This window comes from Cynoglossus semilaevis, chromosome 14, assembly GCF_000523025.1.
Source record: "Cynoglossus semilaevis isolate Cse_v1.0 chromosome 14, Cse_v1.0, whole genome shotgun sequence".
NCBI classification, from domain to species: Eukaryota; Metazoa; Chordata; class Actinopteri; order Pleuronectiformes; family Cynoglossidae; genus Cynoglossus; species Cynoglossus semilaevis.
Genome location: NC_024320.1, coordinates 8,652,849 through 8,675,677, shown reverse-complemented (window position 1 = coordinate 8,675,677; position 22,829 = coordinate 8,652,849). Strand labels below are relative to the sequence as shown.

Genomic DNA, 22,829 nt, shown 5'->3' with positions numbered 1-22,829 from the left:
TACAGGGGTTATAAACTGGTGGGCCAACTCTAGTACACATTTGATCTCGCAGGCTAAATATACAGTAATTACATTGTGGGCCAGATCTGGCCCCCGGGCCTGAGTTTGTGTGCTCAAAATCATAGTGTTCATAGTGCAAAAATAATTACTTCATAGTGACTGTTGAGCCGTCATTTTAATCTAAAGTTATCACTAGCGTCACAGCACTGTGGCTGTTCACACAGAGCCACCGTAAGGTGAAATGTTTGCTCCGACGGGGTGAGTGTCCTGTTGGACAGCAGGAACCCACAGGACACTTACCCTTAAAACAAAACACTCTGACCCCAAGTTCCAGCCATGCCCAACTCCGTTCAATAAGAGCACGTGTATCGCTGCCAAAGGTGCAACAACAAACCACAGAGGACTAGGAGCCTGGGTGACAGACACCGGACTGACTGACTGACTGACTGAGGCTCAGATCTGATTCACAGCTGAAGAGGAATATTTTCCATGAGTAGGTAGAACGGTTTGGGTTTGTTTTTTAGAGATAGTTAAATATTCAATGTAGATTCAACGTAGACATTAATATTAAAGTGAATAACTTATTTACTTTGCGTTGACGTTAAACAGCTGATTGGGTAGACTTTGGTTTGTTGGAGTGAGTAGTTTTTTATCTCAAACTTCCTGATGTCTTACTTTTTCTATTACTCATTAAATTTGTAGATTTGTGGTGGAGTTTGGAATACAAGTAAAAACCATCGCTGTGCCTAAGTCTACAGCAACACTCAGGGATCAAACTTTGAATTTTTATGGCTTTGATGCTTTAATAATTACATAATTCATGTTGACATTAGCTGCACAAATTGTCGACAGGAGGCAATGTTAGAAACTGTTTCTATTCTCTTTGAATTGGGCATTAGACGCTGAGCAGTTAACAACTTTTGTACTAAGCAAATGAAGACGAATGGTAATACATTTTAGGTGTTTAGGACAAAGGCTAAAAATGTTTTTATGAGATTGTATATATTTTTGTAGACTTTTACTAACCTTCTACCGGAAAATACATTTGGGTTTTATTTATTGTTTTTTTTTCCACTTTTGTCTTAACCTTAAAAGAAGTATAGTCACAATACGCGTTCTGCTCGTAGATACCTGCAGATGAGACATCATGCCAAGTGGATCAGTGAAACTACAAAGCATTAAAAAGCTGGGACAGGAAAACCACAGCTATGAGGTTTCAGATGACGGTAAATTACTCATGTAGTTAAATCTTCATTTAAACAGTCATGTTAAGTGTCTCTTTTTATAGTATACACTAAATACAATAACCACCACCTGTTTTGTTCCTGTAGATCCATCTGACCCCTACATGTGAGTATTATATTTACTCTACTACTGTATACATCTCAGAAAGTGTTTGTAGGATTTTCGATATTCAAATATTTTGAATATATTATATATTATGAAATATATTAGCTAAAACTTTGCCCTAAAGTAGAAAGAAATAGGCAAGAATAAAACAGAGGGAGATCTAATGAGGTGTTCAAACAAGCTACAACAAAAGCTAAAAAATAGCTAAAACTTTGCCCTAAAGTAGATAGAAATAGGCAAGAATAAAACAGAGGGAAACAAATGTGTACTATTAAAGCTGGGATGAACACATATTTAGTAAAAAAAAAAAAAAAAAGAAGTATAGTCACAATAATCACTGTTTAGTTTTACATCAAAAAATCAGATAGCATTTATGTTGCAAATAATGTCAACCTTAGAGAAGTGTGGCAAAGATAATTTAAAATACGTAGGTTTTAACTCAACATGATAGAACTAAGTTTAAAGCCAGTAGTACAATTTTAGTTAAAATACAGTCATTCAGCGTTACCACAGAATTACCTCCTTAGTGCTACAATAGCTAAAATTAGACAAAACATTTGAGCAAAACAGTAGGCAAAAATTAACATATTTTAAATGTGCTATAATGATGATAATTTGTTTGCACAGCACATACTATAGCTATAATTCCATCATATGTTATAGTTCCTGCAGATCAAGACTTTTTCCAAAAATTATTCACAATGCTAAAAATGTGGGAATTGCCATTTCAACAAGTTAGACAAATGTCAACTAATAGTTATTTTAAAACTGAAAAGCTTTTTCCATCAAGTCTGCAAAATAACAAAAACTGCGGCCCCTGTAATAATTCAAACCAGAGCTCATTTAAATACTTGATGTGTTCTCTGGTCGGACTCTAAGAACTTATTCACAGGATGTTTGTGATTTGAGTAAGAAACACTCAATATCTTATCTGTGTAGAGGACAATGAACTCGGGTGATTAAAATAGTCAGATAAAGGTTTGTTCAGTTGTAGATAAAGATAATGATTTACCTTTTAGCCAAATAGCTAAAACCCTCCTATCCCAAGGTACACATACTGTACAGGTGAAGTAGTTTTATTTCCTGAGTATCACGTTTAAGTATAGTAGTTAACAGCATTTTCTCTTGTATTCCCTTCAGGACAATGACCAAGACTAAGAAGGATGAAAAGTGAGTGTAAAAATGAACCAGTTCCTTATCATTTTGTTGGCACACCTACCTTATGTATATATATATATATATATATATATGGATTATAAACTAAATCCTGTCCAAACAGGGATCAGAAAACGGCAGAACAGTCGGCTATCAGGGTTGGATTCTTTCAACTGGTAAATATTTGTTTTCACCACGATTTAACAGGGGCATTCACTTTTTAAAAAAAATGTTTATTCAAACATTTTTCAGCTATAGGATTATCTAAAAAGTAGAAGTACAAAATCAATTCAAATAAAACTTCTCCATAGTCTCCAACAAAGTACCAAATGATCCAGCAGAGGTCGCTCTAATCTTATCATCAATACTTACCCATCAGTAAAAACCGTTAGCGACCGTGTTAGGCTATTTTTGTTTTAGTTTTGTTTATTTCTTTATATGTTTACTTTAAACGACCTTTATTCTAACTTGATTGTCGAATGACTTTGTGCTATTTCTGAGCAAATGTTCTAATATACTGTAAGTATAGATATAATTTAATATAGGTTTTGCCGTCCTTATTAGCATTGAGTTTTGGCTTTACTTTTCTGTGGGTTTGATGAAGGCTCAGTCTAGTATTGTTTTATGTTATTTATACTAGATACCTACTTATATTTGTATTTAATTATGTGTATATGTATTTATTAGCTAAGAAACATGCTTTTGAGTGTTTCATAGTGGGGTGGTTAGCACGTCTGCCTTGGAAGCAGGGAGCAGGGTGACATCCAGTTGCAGCCACATACTTAATGGTGCCTCTTGTGGCAAAGACTTACACCACATTTCCATAGACTCAATATTTATTTATTTATTTATTTATTTTAAGCCCTGCACAAGAAGACCAGTACACCTCAGTAAACAAATACAATTTTAAATAAAACTGAAATCCCCTTATATCTCAAAGGGACTTTTTATATTGAACATTAATCTTCTACCTCTCCTAGTTCCGCTTCGCCACGTGTAACCAGGTGCTAATGATGGTGGTGGGCAGTGTTTGTGCCATCCTGCACGGCTCTGCTCAGCCCATGATGTTGCTGGTGTTCGGCCTGCTCACTGACACATTCATCGAATACGACATTGAGCTGAATGAGCTGAGCGACGACCGAAAAGAGTGCGTCAACAACACAATCCAGTGGAAGGAGAACGTCACTGCATCAGTGCAGAACATGTCCCTGTGGAGCTTTGGCAGGAATTCTACAGAGGATCTACTGCCCCCGCTGCTGGGCATGCCGTGCGGGTAAGTGGAGCAACTTCAATTTGGTTGAGACCATGCTTTGTTATTTTGCATTTTTGATAATTCTACTTCATTTACTCTGTGCAGGTTGCTGGACATTGAGTTTGAAATGACCAAATTTGCCTACTATTATGTTGGAATCGCAGCTGCTGTCTTCCTGTTGGGATACTTACAGGTTTGTATATAAAAAGAACATGTGTATTACTATACAGTATTGGTGTAGTAAAGTTAACAAGCGTCCTCGGGCTTAAAATAAAATGTAACTAAAATTAATTACTATTAATTGGGGACCACCACCATAGTAGTACATTTATAAGTAAAGATATGCTCTTATTAAACGTGTTTGTTTCTAATTTTGCATGTTTTTTCTTTCAAAAAATTTGATAACTGATATAAACTTTTTTTAAACTCTTTTTGAGTTAACAGCCAGCTCTGTTTTTTATCAAGTGCCATTATGGCTTTTTTAACCCATTTTAGCCATTACTACAGAGCCCCTAAAGGGACATGGGGAAAAAAAGAAAAGAAGCGTATCTTGTGAGCACGAGATACTTTCTCGTGAGCACGAGAAAGTATATCTAAGGCATTTTGCCACACATACATACAGGGTAATACATTAAAAAAACAAAACAATCATGTTGTAAATCATGTACAGTACGTACATAAAACTTTCTCATGCGCACGAGATATGTTTCTTTTTTTTTTTCCCCATGTCCCTTTAGGGGCTCCGTACACACTACATTTGTGAAACCCATTTAAAAAAAATCTAAAGTCAGCAAATTTAGTCTTATTAAAAAAGAAATCAGACTAGAAAAAGCTCCTCTGGAGCCGCAGAAAGAGCTACACAAACAGATTCTGTTCTACGCCTTGACTGTACGACTCAATACCACATTTGAAATAAGCTGAGCCTATAATATTTGACAACCCTAACCTTTGACCCAGTCATACTTGTAAATTTGCCTTACACAACCGACAGATCTCACTGTGGGTGACGGCGGCTGCCAAACAGATCCAGCTGATCAGGAAAATGTACTTCAGTAAAGTGATGAGGATGGAGATCGGCTGGTTCGACTGCACGTCTGTGGGTGAACTGAACACTCGCATGTCAGAGTGAGTAGATTAATGGACTCCTGTTTGATGTGGTGTTGCTGGAGTGTTCTGTTTAATATCACTACTCTCTGCATCACAGCGATATCAATAAGATCAATGACGCAATAGCAGACCAGGTGGCCATTTTCCTGCAGCGTTTCACCACTTTCGTGTGTGGCTTCTGCATTGGATTCGTTAAAGGGTGGAAGCTTACATTAGTCATTGTTGCAGCCAGTCCTCTCATCGGTGTAGGTGCTGGTTTGATGGCCTTGGTAAGTCTTGATCTCTCCCCCACTCTGTCGCCTTTTTTCTCTCTCTGCTAACTTGCTGTTTTTCTGGGTTTTATTGTTGAACCCAGTTTGTAGCAAAGCTGACAGGCATGGAGCTGCAGGCGTACGCTAAGGCCGGAGCTGTGGCCGATGAGGTCCTCTCCTCCATCAGGACAGTGGCTGCTTTTGGTGGTGAGAACAAAGAAGTGCAAAGGTAAAGTATGAATTGAACTTTTTCCCTCTTGAATTTCAGCATATTTAAGGACATTCAAACCTAAAAACCCTTGTCTTCTACAGCAGTGCAGTACTGCAAAAATACAAAGTACTATAATTACAGAGCAATACTCAGCCTTGTGTCTAGTAAATGACGTTACATAAGAAGTATCACCATGGCTCGGTGGTTAAGGAACCAGAGTTGTGGTAGGTTTCTCAGCTCCTCTTGTTCCTCACAGATATGACAGGAACTTGGTGTCAGCACAGCGCTGGGGCATCAGGAAGGGTCTGATCATGGGCTTTTTCACTGGATACATGTGGCTCATCATTTTTCTGTGCTATGGTCTGGCCTTCTGGTACGGTTCAACTCTGGTGGTAGACACAGAGGAGTACTCACCAGGGACTCTACTCCAGGTATCAAAGAGACAATAAAACATTTTAATTTACTCACTGCTGTCCAAACACAACCAATTCAGATTACACATACAGTACAAGGTTTCTCTTTCACTTATTTTCATTCCAGGTGTTCTTTGGGGTTTTGATTGCCGCAATGAATCTGGGGCAGGCCTCCCCGTGCCTGGAGGCATTTGCTGCTGGTCGTGGAGCTGCTACCATCATCTTTGAGACCATTGACAGAGTACTAAACATCTTCTATGTCAAGTTAAAGTTTATTTCCCCTGACCAAACACTATTGTCACATGTGCTAACATCAAAACCATAAACCAACAGGAGCCAGAGATTGACTGTTTATCAGAGGCTGGCTACAAACTGGACAAGGTCAAAGGGGATATTGAGTTCCACAATGTGTCCTTTTACTACCCATCCAGGCCTGAAGTCAAAGTACGCCTTGCTTCTCTAAAGATATCGTTAGAATGAGGAGATTTGAGAGATTTTAATACTGCTATGTCTCTTGAACTCAGACACTGGACCAGCTCAGTGTAGCAGTGAAATCAGGAGAGACCACAGCCTTTGTTGGTCCAAGTGGAGCTGGAAAAAGCACTGCTATTCAGCTCATCCAGCGCTTCTATGACCCAAAGGAAGGCATGGTGAGTTTCAGATGTTTTTTATGTTCCTAAAAGAACATGTGATGCCACAAGAAGACCAGTACACCTCAGTAAACAAATACAATTTTAAATAAAACTGAAATCCCCTTATATCTCAAAGGGACTTTTTATATTGAACATTAATCTTCTACCTCTCCTAGTTCCGCTTCGCCACGTGTAACCAGGTGCTAATGATGGTGGTGGGCAGTGTTTGTGCCATCCTGCACGGCTCTGCTCAGCCCATGATGTTGCTGGTGTTCGGCCTGCTCACTGACACATTCATCGAATACGACATTGAGCTGAATGAGCTGAGCGACGACCGAAAAGAGTGCGTCAACAACACAATCCAGTGGAAGGAGAACGTCACTGCATCAGTGCAGAACATGTCCCTGTGGAGCTTTGGCAGGAATTCTACAGAGGATCTACTGCCCCCGCTGCTGGGCATGCCGTGCGGGTAAGTGGAGCAACTTCAATTTGGTTGAGACCATGCTTTGTTATTTTGCATTTTTGATAATTCTACTTCATTTACTCTGTGCAGGTTGCTGGACATTGAGTTTGAAATGACCAAATTTGCCTACTATTATGTTGGAATCGCAGCTGCTGTCTTCCTGTTGGGATACTTACAGGTTTGTATATAAAAAGAACATGTGTATTACTATACAGTATTGGTGTAGTAAAGTTAACAAGCGTCCTCGGGCTTAAAATAAAATGTAACTAAAATTAATTACTATTAATTGGGGACCACCACCATAGTAGTACATTTATAAGTAAAGATATGCTCTTATTAAACGTGTTTGTTTCTAATTTTGCATGTTTTTTCTTTCAAAAAATTTGATAACTGATATAAACTTTTTTTAAACTCTTTTTGAGTTAACAGCCAGCTCTGTTTTTTATCAAGTGCCATTATGGCTTTTTTAACCCATTTTAGCCATTACTACAGAGCCCCTAAAGGGACATGGGGAAAAAAAGAAAAGAAGCGTATCTCGTGAGCACGAGAAAGTATATCTAAGGCATTTTGCCACACATACATACAGGGTAATACATTAAAAAAACAAAACAATCATGTTGTAAATCATGTACAGTACGTACATAAAACTTTCTCATGCGCACGAGATATGTTTCTTTTTTTTTTTCCCCATGTCCCTTTAGGGGCTCCGTACACACTACATTTGTGAAACCCATTTAAAAAAAATCTAAAGTCAGCAAATTTAGTCTTATTAAAAAAGAAATCAGACTAGAAAAAGCTCCTCTGGAGCCGCAGAAAGAGCTACACAAACAGATTCTGTTCTACGCCTTGACTGTACGACTCAATACCACATTTGAAATAAGCTGAGCCTATAATATTTGACAACCCTAACCTTTGACCCAGTCATACTTGTAAATTTGCCTTACACAACCGACAGATCTCACTGTGGGTGACGGCGGCTGCCAAACAGATCCAGCTGATCAGGAAAATGTACTTCAGTAAAGTGATGAGGATGGAGATCGGCTGGTTCGACTGCACGTCTGTGGGTGAACTGAACACTCGCATGTCAGAGTGAGTAGATTAATGGACTCCTGTTTGATGTGGTGTTGCTGGAGTGTTCTGTTTAATATCACTACTCTCTGCATCACAGCGATATCAATAAGATCAATGACGCAATAGCAGACCAGGTGGCCATTTTCCTGCAGCGTTTCACCACTTTCGTGTGTGGCTTCTGCATTGGATTCGTTAAAGGGTGGAAGCTTACATTAGTCATTGTTGCAGCCAGTCCTCTCATCGGTGTAGGTGCTGGTTTGATGGCCTTGGTAAGTCTTGATCTCTCCCCCACTCTGTCGCCTTTTTTCTCTCTCTGCTAACTTGCTGTTTTTCTGGGTTTTATTGTTGAACCCAGTTTGTAGCAAAGCTGACAGGCATGGAGCTGCAGGCGTACGCTAAGGCCGGAGCTGTGGCCGATGAGGTCCTCTCCTCCATCAGGACAGTGGCTGCTTTTGGTGGTGAGAACAAAGAAGTGCAAAGGTAAAGTATGAATTGAACTTTTTCCCTCTTGAATTTCAGCATATTTAAGGACATTCAAACCTAAAAACCCTTGTCTTCTACAGCAGTGCAGTACTGCAAAAATACAAAGTACTATAATTACAGAGCAATACTCAGCCTTGTGTCTAGTAAATGACGTTACATAAGAAGTATCACCATGGCTCGGTGGTTAAGGAACCAGAGTTGTGGTAGGTTTCTCAGCTCCTCTTGTTCCTCACAGATATGACAGGAACTTGGTGTCAGCACAGCGCTGGGGCATCAGGAAGGGTCTGATCATGGGCTTTTTCACTGGATACATGTGGCTCATCATTTTTCTGTGCTATGGTCTGGCCTTCTGGTACGGTTCAACTCTGGTGGTAGACACAGAGGAGTACTCACCAGGGACTCTACTCCAGGTATCAAAGAGACAATAAAACATTTTAATTTACTCACTGCTGTCCAAACACAACCAATTCAGATTACACATACAGTACAAGGTTTCTCTTTCACTTATTTTCATTCCAGGTGTTCTTTGGGGTTTTGATTGCCGCAATGAATCTGGGGCAGGCCTCCCCGTGCCTGGAGGCATTTGCTGCTGGTCGTGGAGCTGCTACCATCATCTTTGAGACCATTGACAGAGTACTAAACATCTTCTATGTCAAGTTAAAGTTTATTTCCCCTGACCAAACACTATTGTCACATGTGCTAACATCAAAACCATAAACCAACAGGAGCCAGAGATTGACTGTTTATCAGAGGCTGGCTACAAACTGGACAAGGTCAAAGGGGATATTGAGTTCCACAATGTGTCCTTTTACTACCCATCCAGGCCTGAAGTCAAAGTACGCCTTGCTTCTCTAAAGATATCGTTAGAATGAGGAGATTTGAGAGATTTTAATACTGCTATGTCTCTTGAACTCAGACACTGGACCAGCTCAGTGTAGCAGTGAAATCAGGAGAGACCACAGCCTTTGTTGGTCCAAGTGGAGCTGGAAAAAGCACTGCTATTCAGCTCATCCAGCGCTTCTATGACCCAAAGGAAGGCATGGTGAGTTTCAGATGTTTTTTATGTTCCTAAAAGAACATGTGATGCTCTTGTCATATACAGTAGTTTATTTCCCTACCATGGACTACTCTAACACTCAGCAGGAGTTTTGTCCTTCTCTTCAGGCCAGTTATAACAGCACAATAAAAAAAAACCTTCTCACAGTGTTATGAAAGAATATGAGAATCTTTTCTGTTATTCAGCAAATGACCTCTAACATCATGGTTCCTCACTGACACTGAAAATAGAGAATTAGAGTTTTTCTTTCAGCCTTGAAAGAAGATGAGCTGCTTTGGCAGATAGATAGATGGATAGATAGATGGATAAACTCACTTTATAGATTTAGCTTAATTTTAAAAACTAACTTCAACTTTTAGCATTACCTAATGGCTTGCTGCACAGCTAATGAAGGTTAACGCCTAGTTTATATTTAATCTAAATTAAAGATGGACCAAATGATAAGAAACCCAAAAGCCTGCCATTTAAAGCGCTACTGCCAACAATTCTCTAAAGTCAAGTCGTTGGAAAGCTTTGCATCTTCTGTTTCAGTAAATGAAGGTGCCTGCTGTGGTTTATTTGTCAGGTGACCTTGGACGGCCATGACATAAGAGGCCTAAACATCCAGTGGCTGCGCTCTCTGATTGGTATTGTAGAGCAGGAACCTGTGCTGTTCGCCACTACCATAGCTGAGAACATACGTTATGGTCGACCTGGTGTGTCCTTCGAGGACATTATCAAAGCAGCCAAGGAGGCAAACGCTTACAACTTTATCATGGATCTGCCTCAGGTCTCTTCTTTTTTGCAACATTTATCTGACATTGTCAAGTGACAATAGGATTTACGTTTCATCATGTTATGGTCTGAATCTTTACAGAAATTTGACACTCTGGTTGGTGAAGGGGGAGGACAGATGAGTGGAGGTCAGAAGCAGCGAATTGCCATTGCTCGAGCCCTTGTCAGAAATCCTCGAATCCTGCTCCTGGATATGGCGACATCTGCCCTTGATAACGAAAGCGAGGCTATGGTTCAAGAGGCCTTGGATAAAGTAAGCTTTAAATGCAAACCTCAAGCTTGTTTCTCCTGGCTTAATTTTTTTGGTTTGTTTCATTTATTTAAATACCAAGAAATTGTTGGGGTTTTTTCTTACCTTTTTGGTACAAATTATACACATAGTTGCATCCATTGGAAGTGGCTGAGCTAAAAACACTATAATTATTATATTATTACTATAATTAATTGGTAATTGTTGATCCATATTTTGAGCCTGACTCAGACTGACACATAAATTGTTAGAGAGCTAAATTGTAAGAGAGCTAGCTGGATGTTTCTATAACCAGCTGGCTTTAGCGCACTACACAACAACAAAAAAACAACAACAAAACATTGGACTTTTCAAACCATCCATTTAAAGTATTTCTGTTCTGTAGCTATGACATACTGTCATTTAAAGGCAGATGGTTTCTACTAGGTTCGCATGGGTCGGACCACCATCTCTATTGCCCACCGTCTCTCCACCATTAAGAATGCTGATGTGATTGTTGGCTATGAACATGGTCGAGCAGTGGAAAGGGGCAAACACAACGAGCTGCTGGAGAGGAAGGGAGTTTACTTCACCCTCGTGACCTTGCAGAGTCAAGGAGACAAGGCCCTAAACGAAAAAGCTAAACAAAGTAGGTACAGTGTTAATGCTTAAGGAAAATTATATTATAAAAACTCAACAGTAGGTACTTTTCCAAAGACTAAGTCACATAAAAAAGAGATAAAGCAAACATACATGTGTAGAGCTTTTCCAAAGACTAGGTCAGATAAAAAAGCTGGGCATTAACCAGGAAGTACAGGAATAGCTTGAATATTATTATAGACAGAGATAAAGCAAACATACATGTGTAGATGAGCTATTTAAAACTTAGCATAAAAATAATGTATTTTGCATAATGACTCATTAATTCAAGATACTACTGTACATGAGAATGCATGCATACAACTGTTAATGGATCTGCCGCTTGTCCAATAGTGGCTGACAAGGAAGAAGAACTAGTGAAACCAAATCTGTCCAGAGCGGGAAGCTACCGCGCCAGTTTGAGGTATTGACCCCAATACACATTTAGACTCAGCACTTAAGGGAAGATTATTGTAAAAATGGCTAATGTCTATGTGAAGGCCCACATTTTCATTTCCTGTATTACCTTGATTTGTTTATTTTGACACTCTGGACCTAAGCTTACTGTATTATCAAAAGCCACACTGAGTGCATTTCCATTGTAGGAACAATATAAGTATCAACACCAGGAAACATTTGCATTTTCCTCACAGGAACTTGTAGCAACTACCACTGGTTACAAATAACAAGTGATTATGTGCGTTATTATTGCAGGTTGGTAACTAGTACTGCTAAAACTGTACATGTGCTTTTCCTTATGACCCTAAAAGGTCTACTGTGTGCTTCTAAGAGCTTGTTCAATAGTTGGACTCTACTGTCCAGAATTTAATACGCAAGATAAATTAGCACAAGGAACTTGTGAACACACACCAGTGCTACACAAGCGCCGTCTAGTGGTACGCGGGGAAAATTCAGATTTTCACATTTACATTTTCAATTGAATCAATCTGAAACATACCATGCACAATTAATACAACATTTAAACATAAACATCTGTCTAAACATCTCTCCTGTGGTGGAGGCTAACAGTGAAGGCCTCTGCTGCTGTATTCTAATGTTGGTCATCATGGTGCTACTCACAGAGATCAGGGTTTTCTCAGGTGGTACAGAGTAGAAAAAGTTGGAGAAACACTGGTATAGATTATACTGTCTCAAATATTATAATATAGAATATGAGACAGTACCAGGAACTCTGTGCAAGTACTTCCAAGAACTCCCACATGTTACAGATCCTCAATCCGCCAGCGCTCCAGGTCCCAGCTGTCCAACCTCATACCTGAGTCCTCAGTCTCCATTGTAGGAGAGCTTGGTCCTAGGGCCTACTCCGTCTCCAAGGCAGACAAAGTGTGTGAAAACATTTCTATACTTTTCTATGTAAATGTTGTTTTTCGGATATTTAAAACTTTTTTTTAAAATGTTAGAATGCAATTCCAGAGGAGGAGGAGGAGGAACCTGTAGAGCCGGCTCCCGTTACTCGGATCTTGAAGTACAACTTACCAGAATGGCCCTACATGCTCTTTGGTACCTTTGGAGCTGCAATAAACGGAGGAGTGAACCCAGTCTATTCACTGCTCTTCAGTCAAATCCTGGCCGTAAGTTTTCTTTTCTATTCTTGAATAAACTTTACATTGTGTAAAAAAGGGACTGAACATAGTTTCTCCTCAATGGACGCAGCAAAGGTAAAGGATGTTTGAAGGGTTAGCCATACATAAATCATAAGGTAGATCAAACTAACTCAACAGATGTCTAAAATAGGAAACTAAACATCAAAACCACAGGGGCAGGTCCAATTTTCTGGGGGCTTGGGTTAGGGGGGCACAGAGTGTAATAACAATTAATCTGAGGGTGCTGCCCAGAAGTAACAAAAATGAAAGCAGCCACTGATCGTCGACTTCAATATCTATATTGAACAACAACACGCTGTTAATGTTTTCATCTTGGTTCCCTTGGCCATATTAAAGGTGCAAGTTGTACTCTAACCACGTGCTAACACACAAGACTAGGATGTTTGCTGTACATAGTTAGTTAGTCAAGTGCTTTTTCACAATAAAAACAACAATATCTTACACTCTTAATCAGTTGTTGCAGCAGAACTACTGAGCGCTGAAGGCTCTGGTCCTACCCTGTTCATGCTGAGTGCGAGGAAAGGTCTCTAGGATGGGTTGTGCAAGCTCTGGTTTGAGAAATGTCTGAAAAAATAAAAAAATAGATTCTAGATGAGTCTGTGGAAATTAATACCCGTGATCAACACTGACATTTGAAGACAAAAATATGCGTTTGTTCTTGTTTAGATTCTGGGATTTTTAGGAGAAGAATGGGAAGAAGAATTAAGTTCATTTTAAATGATGTTTAACACCATCCTTACAATTCAAGATAGCAGCCATTGTATTGCTTACTGCTAAGGCCTTCAGACAGATGTGGATAATGTATCAATACCTCAAATAGTCTTTGGGGATCCTGAACTACTCGTTTCTTTTGTGCATGTTTCTTTAGACCTTTTCAGTCACCGATCCTGTGGCTCAGAAGAGGGAAATCGACAGCATCTGCCTGTTTTTTGTTGTTGTTGGCGTGGTATCGTTCTTCACCCAGATGCTCCAGGTAAAATCACAGCAGGTCACGCATCAGGTCTAATTTAATCAGACAGCGGTGGTGCTGATTCCAATGTACTTACTGTCTTTTCTCTCCAGGGTTATGCATTCTCCAAATCTGGTGAGCTGCTTACCCGCAGGTTGCGGCGCCTCGGCTTCCATGCCATGCTGGGTCAGGAGGTTGGGTGGTTTGATGACCATAGGAACAGCCCCGGAGCTCTGACTACACGTCTGGCTACTGATGCCTCACAGGTTCAAGGGGTGAGCTGTTGCCAGTTTGAATTGTAGAGCCCTAATTCAAAAAAAAAAAAAAAAATCTTCAAGACCTTTTGGGAGTGGAAGGAATCAGTTAGAAATCTGTGACAAATCTATTTGCTTTGGGCAAATCCATGAAAAAGAAAAATGCTATCATTAGGATTAAATGTACACTTTAATTGTGCAGCTATAGATTGAGTATTGAAAAATAGCATCACTCACACTGACAACAGTGTCAAGTCTGGTGAAGACCGTGACAGAAAAGATAAAGAAGAACATGAACTAGTGAAGAATCTGAACAATAATTGCTGTGTGTGTGTGTTGGGGGGTGGGGGGTTGATTGAGTGAGGGAGTGATATTCGTGTGTAATGTTTACCCTAGAGGGAATGAAGACATGGTCACATATTTTTTAACATTTTAAATGAATACTTCTCATTTTCATAACATTGCTTAGGCAGAAAATGACTGATTACCTGCCTACTTTGGGCCTCAGGGGACAGACTCTGCGTAGAAATGACTATATATTTATATATTAATTATATATAACTAGAGGTCAAAATGATGTCATCTAATATGTTCTAAACTTCAGATGGAGCCTTGCTTAGATTTTAGGGCTTTTTGTCAAAGTGGTAAGGAGTCATATGTAGCATCAAGCTTTTAATATCATTATCATTCAGTAGTTCAGCAGCCTGTTTTGGTTCATCTACAGTTGATGCATTAATAAATGCAGTTCCATAACAGTCGTATACCAGTTAAAGTTTATTTTGTACTTCCCAAAATATTCCCTATAAAATGGGTTAAACTGGAAGAAACACTGAACATTGGGGAAGTCAATAGTTTCCTTCTGCCTGCATTAAGGCAATATTGTTAACATGTACAAAAAGAAATCTTTTAGACAAGATGTAAAACCCTACAGCACCTTCAATGCATTTTCCAACCCTATACTTCGATTAAAATGATGAAATGCTGTCCTTGAATCAAATAAACCAGTCTTGATATTCAGCTATCAGTTGGTTGTTAGTTGTTTAAACTAGTGCCATGTCTGCTATGATGTGCTACGAAAAGCGTTATCTGCGTGTTCATTTTAAAATGAATGTACTGCATTTTCAACACTACTGTATATGATTCTGTTTTGATTCAATTAAATGTTAATTATCAAATTATAAAATGCTTTTTAAGCTGAATTTCTGTTTGTGAGCTGTACTTTACACAAACAAAACCAAGCCGCTTCTTCACAGTCACTAAACCTCTTTGTAACTTTCTCATACTTTCAGGCCACAGGTTCACAGATCGGCATGATCGTGAACTCCCTCACCAACATCGGCGTGGCAGTCATCATGTCCTTCTATTTCAGCTGGAAGCTGACGCTGCTCATCCTTTGCTTCCTGCCCTTTATTGCTCTGTCTGGAGGATTTCAGGCTAAAATGCTGACAGGATTTGCCAAACAGGACAAGCAGGCCATGGAAGCTGCTGGACGGGTCAGATAAATATTGTTTTGGTATTACTGCCTGTTGTGTCTGAAATGATTCACCCACAATTTGTATGGCTGCTCAGCTGAGGGCGGTGCCACTGTGTCTGCCCCACATTAAAATTTGATGGGCCACACCAACTATACAACATCACCATTTAAACTCTTCTTCTCCTATAACTGCGCTCATTCTGTTTAAGTGGATTATGTAGCAGCCAGGGTGGGATTAGTTATCTGCAGCAGCGCTAAATCCGATAGAAAATCACAAAACAAAGCTGATCCATTATCCGGATCAAATCCTTCTTTACACAAATTACAGATTCACTGCATTGCATGTCCAATCCAACCAATTTTCTAAATATTCATACAATATTTAGGAAAAACTTATCATCTAAATTATAAGCTGGAAATGTTTTTATTCACTATCTAAATCTTTGGCGTATGCGTAACTGATCTTTGTCAGTGAAACAAAATGAGGAAAAACAATAAAAGAAAACTAAAATTATACTAAAAATGTGGAAGGATGTGAGTGAAATATAGATTTTTTTTAAATGCAAAAAATGCTAAAATTGAAAACAAAATATAACAGAATTTAGATTCAAGGTCAAAGGCAAATAAAAATAATTTAAAAAAACAATAAAGACAACATTTCTAAATATTCTAAGAACAATAAATAAAGATGAATAAAAATAGAAAACTTTCTAAATAATACAAAGTAGTGAGCATAAAATAAAATGTAAATATATTATCAACAAATTTAACAAAAAAGTTAAAAATCAAACAACTAAAAATGAAATGCAACTAATGTCGTTTCCGTTTCAAGTGGTATTAGCTGCACAGCAAAACTAGTCTCACTGCAAGTACTACCTAATGCTCATTAACTAGTCTTTAACTAGTAACTAGTCCTAAACCTTAAGATGGAGGTTAAGATCTCAAATTAACTAAGTAAATTCAGGTGCAAAGCCATTACAACTACACTATGCTGATCACATGACAACATAGTACTGCAGGTGTTAGTTCAGGATATGGTCTGAAAATTGTAAAAAAAAAAAATAATAAAATTAATAGTCAAAGTCGGTTGCTTACGTCTTTGGCTTGTATGTAAGTGAACCATGTGACCTAATGTACACAGAGTGAGTGATTGTGACGCCATGTTCTTCCTTCACAGATCTCTGGTGAGGCTCTGAACAACATCCGCACCATCGCAGGTCTGGGGAAAGAGAAGAGTTTTGTGGACATGTACAATGCCCAACTAGATGCTCCATTCCAGGCTGCCTTAAAGAAAGCTAACGTGTATGGAGGCTGCTATGGTTTTGCCCAGTGTGTGGTCTTTTTGACCAACGCTGCCTCCTACAGGTTTGGTGGATATTTGGTGCGACAGGAAGGGCTACATTTTAGCCTGGTGTTTAGGTGAGGCTGAAATCCAGATAATTCTTGTGACAAAATGTTGCTGTTTACGTTCAAATATGTAAAAGCTTCTCTTAAACTCTGTCAGTTGATAAAATACATTATTTTACAGACTATTTTTGTTGCCTAGAACTTGTTTGCCAGGATTTATGCTGTTCACATTCCAAAGCTGTTTTCTTCTTTGCAGGGTAATCTCAGCCATTGTCACCAGTGGAACGGCACTTGGCAGAGCCTCATCCTACACACCTGACTACGCCAAGGCCAAGATTTCAGCTGCACGCTTCTTCCAGTTGCTGGACCGCGTGCCTCAGATTAGTGTCTACAGTGACAAGGGAGAAAAATGGGTATGGTGGGAAAATTGTATATCATATTGATATTATACAGTACTCTATCAATTTTTTTAAATTAACATTTAACATGCAAATATTCATGGTGCTGGTTCCCTTTATTTTGCTTTTATTTCTTCTGTAGTGATTACAAATGTACATCCCTCTGTTCCAATTGTAGTGACCTGATGTTAAGCATGTAACAGCACAGTGTTGCTGCTTAAAAAAACTTAATAGAATTGCAGTAATTTGTAATATAGGATATCGCAAAACAGTATATAAATAGCACAGCTGAAAGTATAAATATAATCTTTCTGACATTTCTAATCTGGTGAATCACATTGAATCTGTGAATATATCATAATCATGGGAACTATTTATATGGGGAAATATTAAGAAAAACAGTATAACCTTTTTTCATAGAGTTGTTAAAGTACTGTGCACCTTGATGGTGGCTAAATAGGAAAACCACGTCTTGTTATTGTAAGACTCTTGAAGCATTCAAGAGGCAGAGAAAAAAAATCTGATTTCCAGAAAGAGAAGGAAGATTTATCTCCTGATACTTCACAAATTGCCCAGTTAACCATAGCTAGCTAAAACTTAGCCAAAGGTTAGCTTTAACCAGATCACAAAATTGGTATTCCCTAATTGAAGGGGAGGGGATTCCTGCTCCTCACTCACCTGAAACTCCTCTAAAAGGAGAAATACATTTGTTTTAATGTGTTTGTTTGGTGTAGAGCTTGAACTGACATAGAAGCTGCATGAACCAAAAGGTGTAGTACTTCCTTTTTAAATGAAGATGGCATTATAACACTGTAACTACCCTCTCTCCTCCTGTTTCTCCCAATCCCATTTGTTTACAGGACAACTTTCAGGGAAACCTGGAGTTCATTGACTGTAAGTTCACGTACCCGACCAGACCAGACATCCAGGTTCTTAACGGACTGAACGTGGGGGTCAAACCAGGCCAGACGCTGGCTTTCGTGGGTAGCAGTGGCTGTGGGAAGAGCACCAGCGTACAGCTGCTAGAACGGTTTTATGATCCTGACCACGGCAGAGTGGTGATTACCACAACATGCACGACACACACAGAGGGAATCAAAAGATGAAATGTTAGCTATAAATTTGACTGTGTAGCCTAAATACCTCGGCCTGCCAAAAACATCTTCCAAATGTCAAACGTTAGTCCAGAAACAGCCAGACATTAGCATCAAAGAAATTAGCTTCATGTTAGCTCAACAATAAGAAGTCTGACCAAAAAATGATTAATATTAGCCCTGCAACTGCTCTTACCTAAGAGGTAAAGAAAAGCCTTCTTATAATAATAATAATAATAATAAAGAATAACTAATTATTATCTTATTAATGCTAATTTATGTAATGAAAATGTTGGCCAAACAAATAATCCATTCCAGTCCTATGATTGGTCCTTGAGCCAAGCTTTAAACATACCTGCTTTAGGGGCTTGAACACTGACAGATTTGAAAAACCTATTTACCTTTTTACTAATCTCAATCCAATTATGCAGATGTATTTTATTATCCTTTAAATGTAAAGCTTTTAAACACGGCACGGCCTTAAGTACAAACATGTCTTTTGCCAATAATTCTTCTCAAATGTCCCACACTTGACCACAAGGGTGTAATGAGTAATTTGTCAATGTCCCAGAATAATTACAGGACACATGAGGACTGAAGTGCTGTTCTTGTTCTCCGGTCATTTTGTCTCACACATCATTGTTTCGCAGGACATTTCTGCTGACTTTGCCCTGTGTTTAGAATAAATGAGATTCTGGGCAGGACAGGGGTTTGACGTCGTGCCAGTGAGGGCGACTTGCCAAATTCAAACTGATCTAATTGAGCTGGAAGTGGTTTAGAAACACATCCACCTCATTTTCTGTCTCTAAGAGTTTTTAAAGGGACAGTAATACAGGGTTATTGCAGAAAGTTCAGTAAATTCTGGCCTAAGTATTTAGTTATTCATTTGGGTAGTAATGAGCAATGTTAGGTTAGAAATCTAACATTCAGTTAGGTACAAAAACTAACCCACATACATGTTGTTGTTCTCAAAAGTCCAAACCAGTCTGTGACTTAATTCTTAGTTATGTAAATATTTCTACACACACCATGTTATTATTTTTTAGGTTGATCCCACATTTCTGTCTCAGAGAAATTGTATTCTATATAGATGTATCATCACCACATACTTTTTTGATATTTAATATTTTAACTTTATGTGCCCATGACTAACTACAGTATGTATTATTTCAGAAAATAACACATTCTGACAGGGCCTAAAATTGCACTCTACTGTACATTAATTTGCTAGGTTTTTAGCAATTTGTGAGCCAATCCTGAGCAATTTAGCTACAATATTTACAACTTTTACATTTGGATAAGTTTGTTCTGAGAATGGAAACTTTTTTATTCTATCTTTTGGCCACATTTAACCCTTCTGGAACCATCTCTGTTTTCTTTAAGCTATTTGGGGAACATTTTTAAATGACTTTATTCCTCTCCTCGTTTGCTTTAATATAACTACTTATGTAATAAACTGTATTTACAAACTGATTTATTCATATTTTATTATAAATGTTATTTGTATTTTACATTCAGCTGGTTTGCACTAACCTACAATATGTATTTGTGAAACTATAAATAAAATGTTTTGTTAAATTTTATCTTAGCTCCACAACAATCTTTTAGCTTAAACAACTCAACTAACTCAAGCTATTTTTAAATACCTTTTACTGATTTACAGAGCAGTTTTTAACATTGAATTCATATTGCCTGACATTAAATATGTTATTGATATTGAGATCAGTCTAAATGGTTGTTTTCCAGTATTTTCATGTTATGTTTATGTGATGAAAAGAATGTTTCATCTTTTGCAGCTGATAGATGGCCATGATTCAACTCGTGTCAACGTGTCCTTCCTGCGCTCCAAAATCGGAATCGTGTCTCAGGAGCCTATACTTTTTGACTGTAGCATCGCAGAGAACATCAAGTATGGAGACAACTCCCGTGAAATTAGCATGAACGATGTCATCGCAGCTGCCAAGAAGGCCCAGCTGCACAGCTTCGTCATGGCCCTGCCTGAGGTACTATACACAGAAGAAGCAGATATAAATTGTACATAGTTTTATAAATGAACCGAAGCAGAGTCGGAGAAGGTTAAAAGGTCACTACTTTAAATATTTATTTCACAAGAATAAATGAACAAACGTCTAATCTGGAAAGACTGCTCCATTACACAACAGCCTAAAGAACAGAAACAAAGTGCTGTATGTTAACCTTATAGGCTGACAAGTATAACGGGTTCCTGAAACGAATGTTCCTTCCCTCCACCTCAGAAATACAACACCAACGTTGGTGCTCAGGGCTCACAGTTGTCTCGAGGTCAAAAGCAGCGCATTGCCATCGCCAGGGCCATCATTCGTGACCCCAAGATCTTGCTACTGGACGAGGCCACCTCAGCTCTGGACACTGAGAGCGAGAAGGTAAACCCAGGGGCGCAGATAACATTTTTGAATTGGGGGGAGGGGGCTGGCTGTCAGCGATACCACTATACAATATCAATAATTTACAATTTATAAAAATTATAATTTTAATAATAAAAGTATTTAATTATTTTTTAATTATTAAAAAATAATTCCTTCTTAAAATATTTTTTAATCTCTTAAAAATAATTTTCTTTCTTAAAATATTTTTTAAGAAATATATGTGTATATATACATATATATTTCTATTCCTACAGTTTTATTTATATTTATGTATTTTAAATTTTTTATGGGTGTCCAGGACTTGGCTGTCCATGTTTTGTTCATGTGATTAAGTATAAATCTGTGCTTAAGTTTAACAGGGAAATTTTGACATTTATGTACAACTTAAATGCCCAATTTGTTTTAGTACAGATAATCACAAAAAGCACATTACACCTCTGTTTTATCTGTGATGTTTGTCGGTGATGGGGGGCGGAGGGGGGGAGAAAGGACACGTGTCAGGGTCACTATGAATCAGAGAGGGTGTCGGCCCCCTGGCCCTGGTGCCATCTGCATCTGTGGGTAAATCACCTTAACTTACACGTCCACCACTCCATCATCTAGATGCTCTGCTGGTCCTCTAGTCACAGAAAGTGAGTGGAGCAGCAGGTTAATTATCATCATGGTCATAATCTGTGTTAATATCAGCTGCCACGGTTCTACACCACGGCCTCTCTAAGATGAACAGGGTCTACAGGGCTCACGCTGTGGAGCAAACAGGCCTCTGCTGCTCCGAACCACTCCAACATTCTAATCACAGTCATCAGTGTGCTATCGTAAAATTACTGTAATTGTGATGGAGAACACATGATGGCTGCTGCAGTAGGTATGTGATTACCGAGAGCTAAACTTATCCTCTGTTAATTCAGCACAGAAAACTGGAGAAATTTGTCAAAATCACAGCATAAATAAATAAATGAGAAACACGTTTGCTGGGACGACTACATGTTGAACCCAAAATGTAATCTAAAGTAACGACAACACACACACACACAAAAAAATTGTATTTGCTAAAGAAAACTTTCAGCAGCATATGAAAAAACATTAGTCAAAAGTCGGTAACTAGATTGTAAAGACCTCCCAGTTAGCTACACAAGATTACTATAAGATATCTTCAAATGCCTCAATAATAGCAAATTGACAAAAACTGTCAGAGAAGACAGTTTGAACTTTAGCCCAAAGAAGCTAAAAGTCAGTGAAAGTAAGTTCATGTTTATGATGTCGGTGAAAGTTCAGGGTCCAAAGTAGGACAACGAACCTGAACATTGTTCAAGCAGAGTTGAAGGGAACGCTAAAGATTAGACGAAGGATTCAAAGACTACATCTCAGCCTTTATGGCACATTAATCACGTACTTTAAAGATAACACTCGTCCTTGTGACTCAGTAAAACACTTTTTCTCTCTGATCTTTTGTCAATTTGTTTTGGCCTCAGGTCGTACAGGAAGCCCTGGACAAAGCCAGAGAAGGCCGTACCTGCATTGTCATCGCCCATCGCCTCTCCACCATCCAGAACTCTGACATCATCGCTGTCATGTCCAGGGGCCTCTTGATTGAAAAAGGCAATCATGACCAGCTCATGGCCCTCAAGGGAGCCTACTACAAACTGGTGACCACAGGAGCACCAATCAGCTAACCGCTCCGTCCATTCAACAGGAGACAGAAATGATTACTCTTTTCATGGAAATAAAGTCACGCTACATAAAAGCCGCAAGATAAAATGGAAAATTATAAATTCAAATTCCCTCCATGATAGCGCAAAACACCACGACCATGTGTTTTACATACGTTTTGTGGTTTCAGGGACATCAGAACTGAACAAACCCCATGTCGAAAAGAAGCTGGTGTAGAAGCCACATGGCAGTAGGAAGTCCACTTGAGTATTTAGCATCTCCAGTCTTAATTAAAGCCCTGGCTTTATTTCTGTGAAACAGGTACATTATGAATTCTACATAGTTTTATTCGTACAGTATTTATTTTATCTATCACCAAAACATTTGTGCAGCATAACTGGACCCCTGCCTGCAGGCAGGATGAATAAACAAACTTCTGTTCTGTTCTGGGATGAATTAATGCCACCAAAGGTCTCAAGTGAAAAAATCCAAAAGCCTTACCAGGGGAAAAAAATCTGAAATGAAATATCTTGTTGTCATATTTTT

General features: G+C 38.7%; 1 protein-coding gene across 1 annotated transcript; it reads left to right on the top strand.

Moving 5' to 3' along the window:
- Positions 1-339: 339 nt before the first annotated feature.
- Positions 340-22,421, top strand: LOC103389468 (bile salt export pump). The gene is made up of 38 exons (XM_025062033.1): positions 340-493; positions 1,128-1,226; positions 1,332-1,350; positions 2,491-2,520; positions 2,630-2,681; positions 3,486-3,778; positions 3,863-3,950; positions 4,749-4,882; positions 4,962-5,133; positions 5,220-5,344; positions 5,583-5,757; positions 5,867-5,980; positions 6,073-6,183; positions 6,264-6,416; positions 6,548-6,840; positions 6,925-7,012; positions 7,790-7,923; positions 8,003-8,174; positions 8,261-8,385; positions 8,624-8,798; positions 8,908-9,021; positions 9,114-9,224; positions 9,305-9,430; positions 10,011-10,214; positions 10,302-10,472; positions 10,896-11,097; positions 11,442-11,511; positions 12,317-12,431; positions 12,509-12,679; positions 13,581-13,685; positions 13,775-13,936; positions 15,205-15,408; positions 16,567-16,808; positions 16,993-17,149; positions 17,995-18,192; positions 20,025-20,231; positions 20,484-20,630; positions 22,106-22,421. The coding sequence occupies exons 2-38, from the start codon at positions 1,148-1,150 to the stop codon at positions 22,304-22,306; spliced, it is 5,439 nt and encodes a 1,812-aa protein (XP_024917801.1). The 5' UTR covers positions 340-493; positions 1,128-1,147; the 3' UTR covers positions 22,307-22,421.
- The last annotated feature ends 408 nt before the right edge of the window (positions 22,422-22,829 follow it).